General features: G+C 38.0%; 1 protein-coding gene across 1 annotated transcript; it reads left to right on the top strand.

Annotated features, from left to right (window-relative positions):
* Positions 1-3229: 3229 nt before the first annotated feature.
* Positions 3230-5125, top strand: LOC120087785 (cytochrome c oxidase subunit 1-like). The gene is given in 3 exon segments (XM_039044684.1): positions 3230-3398; positions 4365-4626; positions 4629-5125. Coding segments are annotated over 3 exon segments (852 nt in total). The 5' UTR covers positions 3230-3302; the 3' UTR covers positions 5123-5125.
* Positions 5126-6774: the final 1649 nt, after the last annotated feature.

Genomic DNA, 6774 nt, shown 5'->3' with positions numbered 1-6774 from the left:
AGACATTGAACTCATAGGAAGAAAATTATCGGATGGAATCAAAATATGCAGTATTTACAGACAAAAGTATTCGGTTTATTGGGGAAAAATCAATATACTTCTAATGTCGAATCAGGATCAACTAGGACAAAAATAAAGCATTGGGTCGAACTCTTCTTTGTGTCAAGTAAATAGCTATGAATAGTCATCGACCCCGGGAAAGGGTAGAAGAATGGACCTATTATGGGACATACAATGCATTACAGACGTATGAATCATTACGCTTCAACCGGTTATTCTATTCCACCTCTTAGAAAGAAAGAACTTAAATCAAAATACTTAATAGCATGGCGATACATTTTTACAAAACTTCTACCCTGAGCAACACGCAATGGAGCCCGTAGACAGTCAAGTAAAATCCAATCCACGAAATAATTTGATCTATGGACAGCATCGTTGTGGTAAAGGTCGTAATGCCAGAGGAATCATTACCGCAGGGCATAGAGGGGGAGGTCAAAGCATCTATACCGTAAAATCGATTTTCGAAGGAATGAAAAAGACATATATTGTAGAATCGTAACCATAAGAATACGACCCTAATCGAAATGCATACATTTGTCTCATACACTATAGGATGGTGAAGAAAAATATATTTTACATCCCAGAGGGGCTATAATTGGAGATACCATTGTTTCTGGTACAGAAGTTCCTATAAAATGGGAAATGCCTACCTTTGAGTGCGGTTTGAACTATTGATTTACGTAATTGGAAGTACCAATTAGATTTACGACGAAAACCTAGAAATCGATCACTGATCCAATTTGAGTACCTCCATAGGATAGACCTCAACAGAAAATGAAGAGTAACGACAGCAAGTGATTGAGTTCAGTATTCCTTATATAAAATTATTGACTCTAGAGATATAGTAATATGGAAAAGACTAAATGTTTCAAGCACCGACAGAACCAGAAGCGTCCCTTGTTTCAAAGAAAACAGGGGTTATTTCACATTTCATTTGATGGTCAGAAGGAAAATTGAAAGCTAAGCAGTGGTAATCTAAGGATTCCCGAGGGAAAAATAGAGATGTCTCCTACGTTACCCGTAATATGGGAAGTATCGAACGTAATTTCATAGAGTCATTCGGTCTGAATGCTACATGAAGAACATAAGCCAGATGAGGAACGGAAGACCTAGATGTAGAAGATCATAACATGAGTGATTCGACAGATTTGGATTCCTATATATCCACTCATGTGGTACTTCATTGTACGATATATATAAGATCCATATGTATAGATATTCATCATCTACATCCAGAAATCCGTATGCTTTGGAAGAAGCTTGTACAGTTTGGGAAGAGTTTTGATTGATCAAAAAGAAGAATCTACTTCAACCGATATGCCCTTAGGCACGGCCATACATTAACATAGAAATCACACTTAGGAAGGGGACAAGTAGCTAGAGCAGCAGGTGCTGTAGGCGGAAAACTGATTGCAAAAAGAGGGGAAATCGACCACATTAAATTACCTTCTGGGGAGCGACTGTTTGATATCCAAAAATTACTCAGCAAACACTCAGCAAAGTGGGGAATGTTGGGGTAAACCAGAAAAGTTGGGTAGAGCCGGATCTAAATGTTGGATAGGTAAGCGTCCTGTAGTAAGAGGAGTAGTTATAAACCATGATACCATCCCCATAGGGGTGGTGAAGGGAGTCCCAATTGGTAGAAAAAAACCCGCAACCCTTGGGTTATCCTGCACTTAGAAGAAGAAGTAGAAAAAGGAATAAAATATAGTGATAATTTGATTCTTTCATGCGCCGTAGTAAATAAGAGAGAAAATCGAATTTGTTTCTTCGTCTTTACAAACAAAAAAAATAGGAGGTAAATTCACTGTGGCGCATCAAGTTATATATTCTATAAACTATAATATTATGTTATGGGCGAAACGACGGGAAATTGAACCCGCGCATGGTGGTCACCAATCCACTCCCTTGATCCACTTGGCTACATCCGCCCCTACCTATATATAAGTAGAAATTCGAAAAAAAAAAAGTTATGTCAAATTTTTTAAAATAAAGGGAGCAATACCAATCTCTTGAGAAAACAAGAAATTGGTTATTGCTCCTTTACTTTCAAGGAACTCGTATACACTAAAGACAGAAGTCTTATCCATTGATAGATGGAACTTCAACAGCAACTAGGTCTAGAGGGAAGTTGTGAGCGTTACGTTCATGCATAACTTCCTATACCAAGATTAGACACGGTTAATAATCATCAGTCCAGGTATTAAATTACACGACCTTGACTATCAACTACAGATTGGTTGAAATTGAAACCATTTAAGTTGAAAGCCATAGTGCTAAAACCATTTACTATTTGCATTGATTTTTGTTCTGAAGATAATTGTATTTCTTTTTGATTTGATTGAGTTATTAATCCCCTTATTATTGCTATGATATAAGGGATAGGGAAAAATTAATAACATAAATTAGGTCAAAAAAACATTTCTTTGATTTGAATTCAGCCAATAAAAAATCCTTCAATTCTGCAATAAAAAGGAGAAATAGGAAGAAAATCCTACTTTCATAACAATATTCTTAATGGAATTATATGTAATGATCAATAATTGAGTTTAATTGGATCTATTAAGGGAAGGACTTTTCTTATGAGTGAGTTAAGTTATCCATTTTTTTCTAAGTCCTAACTATTAGTTACTCTACGTTATGGGTTAGAGGGGAATGTGTAGAAGAAGCAGTATATTGATAAAAAGTTTTTTTTCAAAATCAAAAGAGCGATTGGGTTGAAAAAATAAAGGATTTCTAACCATCTCTTCCATTTTTCAATCCAAAATGAAGAAAAAAAAGAGAAGTTGGTAACTCGAAAAAAAATTATGAAAGATTTCGTTACAATCAAATATAAAATATAGTAATACAATGATTTCTTGATTCTTCATAAAAAAATAGGAGGTAGAACCAATAAATATTTCTTTTTCGATTCATCCCTGGAGTTGAATACCTCATTCAAGAATTGTTTTTTATCCAATCCGTAGGAATCAATAGAAAAGGCAAATCCCTTATGATACACCAGATCCGGCTTGGTTATTGATAGAGTGAATAGATCTGCCATTTCTTGAAATCTCTCTTCTGATTCAAAATCGTGGTGTAACGTGTATCCCCTCCTGTTCGGGTCATGGAATAGATGAAATAAATACATAAATGGATTTTTGTTAAGATTTCATTCTTGAACACCCCTCTTTGTGTGGTCCGTTTTAGTGACAGCATTCCCACTTTTATTATCACTTCCGGTACTGGCAGGGGCTATTACCATGTTATTAACCGATCGAAACTTTAATACAACCTTTTCTGATCCCGCTGGAGGGGGAGACCCCATATTATACCAGCATCTCTTTTGGTTCTTCGGTTTTAAATGGCCCTTTTCAGATGAAAATCTGAATACGCATTGCGCTATATGCTGGGACTGTCTGCTTAATGGTACTCCTACTATGTTCATCAGTGGTTTTCTAGTAAAACCCAGATCTAGTAAAAATGGAGTATTTAAGACACATTCAGCAGGTAACCAACGACATACTAGCAGTCTAGTAGGAACCTCAGAGACTACATGCGCAACAACTTATCCTAAATCCTTCTGTGAGTGGCTAGCTGGAATTATCGACGCTGATGGAAGTATTCAAGTTAGTAAACAAGGATATACTTCTCTTGAAATTACTATGGGACTTGAAGATCTACCACTACTACGATATATCCAACATATGCTTGGTGGAAGTATTAAAATGCGATCAGCTGCTAAAGCTTATCGTTATCGACTACATAATCAACTTGGTATGATTAAACTAATGAATTGTATTAATGGTCATATTCGACATTCAGCACGACTACTTCAACTACATCGTGTCTGTCAAGTACTGGATATCCCTGTAATTCTACCTATTACACTAGATGCTCAATCAAATTGGTTTGCAGGATTCTTTGATGCTGATGTACCATTGGTTTCGCTATGAAGAATCGACTACCTCAACTAAGTATTCGAGTAACTAATAAACTTCTACAAGATGTAGAGTCTTATAAGGTAGTATTTGGAGGAAATATCTACTTTGATATATAGTCAAAATGGTTACTATCAATGGTCTGTACAAAGTCGAAAAGATGTTATCATGATGCTAGATTACTTTAAATCAAGTACTTTCCGAAGTCATAAATCACGACGATTCTTCCTTATTGAGGAATATTACAGTCTTTACGATCTAAAGCATTTAAACCTGACCGTCTTCACCATAAAGCATGGCTAGCTTTCCTAGACAAATGGAATAAGTTGATGATATAGTCCACCTTTCTTCTATTCATCCGCTTATATTAGTAGAAGAGAGAAGCACCCTGAAGTTTACATCCTAATTCTGCCTGGATCCGGTATCATAAGTCATATCGTTTCGACTTTTTCGGGTAAACCGGTTTTCGGGTATCTAGGCATGGTTTATGCCATGATCAGTATAGGTGTTCTTGGATTTCTTGTTTGGGCTCATCATATGTTTACTGTGGGCTTAGACGTTGATACCCGTGCCTACTTCACCGCTGCTACCATGATCATAGCAGTCCCCACTGGAATCAAAATCTTTAGTTGGATCGCTACCATGTGGGGGGTTCGATACAATATAAAACACCCATGTTATTTGCTGTAGGGTCCATCTTTTTGTTCACCATAGGAGGACTCACTGGAATAGTCCCGACAAATTCAGGGCTAGACATTGCTCTACATGATACTTATTATGTGGTTGCACATTTCCATTATGTACTTTCTATGGAAGCCGTTTTTGCTTTATTTGCAGGATTTCACTATTGGGTGGGTAAAATCTTTGGTCGGACATACCTTGAAACTTTAGGTCAAATCCATTTTTGGATCACTTTTTTCGGGGTTAATCTAACCTTCTTTCCTATGCATTTCTTAGGGCTTTCAGGTATGCCACGTCGCATTCCTGATTATTCAGATGCTTACGCTGGATGGAATGCCCTTAGCAGTTTCGGCTCTTATATATCCGTAGTTGGGATTCGTCGTTTCTTCGTGGTCGTAACAATCACTTCAAGCAGTGGAAATAACAAAAGATGTGCTCCAAGTCCTTGGGCTGTTGAATAGAATTCAACCACACTAGAATGGATGGTACAAAGTCCTCCAACTTTTCATACTTTTAGAGAACTTCCAGCTATCAAGGAGACAAAAAGCTATGTGAAGTAAATTCGCCGACTGCTACTAAGAACCTAATAGAACTTTTCAAAATGGAATGTTATAGAATAGTCAAGTCAGATCGATCGGACTTTGTCGGGCATGAGCTACTCTCTTCTAGCCTTCCTCTAACAGATTTAATGGCATCGCTTATTCCTCTAAGCATGCTACCAGTCCTAGCTACTGATACTGAGTGACGAAACTTGAATCAGAATCTTGTTCACTCCCGGCTGAGTAAAAAATCTTTGTGACAACAGAGGGAATAGCCTATCTGTTCTCTTTCTCTATCCTCAAGCCAGGTCCGGGCATTGTTCATTTATAGCACAGAGATGAAAGACCAGCTTAACAAGAGCAGAGGCGTTTACAGCTATCTTCTCTACCATAGTTACAGTGAATGAATACATTGAATGACTTTCCGCTTGTGAATGATAGTCTTTCATAGCGATAGCGGCCTATGGAATTCAATTGAATTAGCGATAGTGGGTCAATCACGTGACACTTGGTAGGAACTTCTCGGCATGTTGAACAGCACAGTGACTAGCTTGCTAGAGATAGCTATCGTTCTGTTGTCGTTCCGCAACATTCACTCGCTAGCTTGAGTTCTATAGACTATATACATTCAAACGCAGGTTGTAAGAGAATGTAACTAAACTATGACAGCACTCTTTAGCTACTATAGTTGTTACGCGCTACTATAGCTAAGCTGTTACCTGAACTCCAGTACCAGTAGTGCTTTACCCCTAGCTGTCCCGCATTCACTTACAGGCAACATGTGAACTGTGACACTTGGGCGGATACTTACGTATCAGACAACCAGACAGCTAACGCACCTTCGCCTTCGAACATTCCATTCGAAATCAATACTACGTACCGTACCTTCGGGCGTTTACCATGTCTCCCAAACAATCTCAGAGTCGGATCTTCTTTATATATGTAAATTCCTCTGTTTGCGAGTATCAGATGAACATAAATCAAGTTGTTTATTACATTAAGTGGGTGACCCATACCAATAAAGGCGGGTAGAAAAAAGACAAAACCCGCATCTCGTCAATCAAAATGGGGATTCACAGATGATTCTTAGCATAGAAGAGATCAAATAAGTCATTCCTCGAAAGCTATCAGTCTTTAAATGAAGGTAGGCCGTCTAAGTCAATACTACTTGCTCAGTCTTTCTTTCCTACTTCGGATCATCTTCGATCTTTGCCGCCTTAGGCAATGAGAAGGATGCAATTGATGAGTGATGAGGAAGAGACTTTAGAATCTCTAGCTAGACCATCTATAGCATCAAGATAAGCGGACGTTCTTGCCATTCATCAAAGGCTTTAGACTGACTTTACTACCATATCTTAGGTCGGAGCTTACTCAATTTCCCAGCACAGTCTCTTTCGATGGGGAGCAGAGCAAGTTACGGGACTTGGCATCTGGGGTATATGGAATGGAATCCCTAGTATAAGGTTAGGCCAATGCATTAGACTTCCTAGCTTTCAATACTGTATCAGTACGGGAAGAAAGACCAAGCTTATCATATGCTATTTCATATGACCGGAAAGTCCCATCTATGAATA

The sequence above is a fragment of the Benincasa hispida genome, chromosome 10 (genome assembly GCF_009727055.1).
Source record: "Benincasa hispida cultivar B227 chromosome 10, ASM972705v1, whole genome shotgun sequence".
Classification (NCBI taxonomy): Eukaryota; Viridiplantae; Streptophyta; class Magnoliopsida; order Cucurbitales; family Cucurbitaceae; genus Benincasa; species Benincasa hispida.
This window is presented reverse-complemented; position numbering and strand designations above follow the sequence as displayed.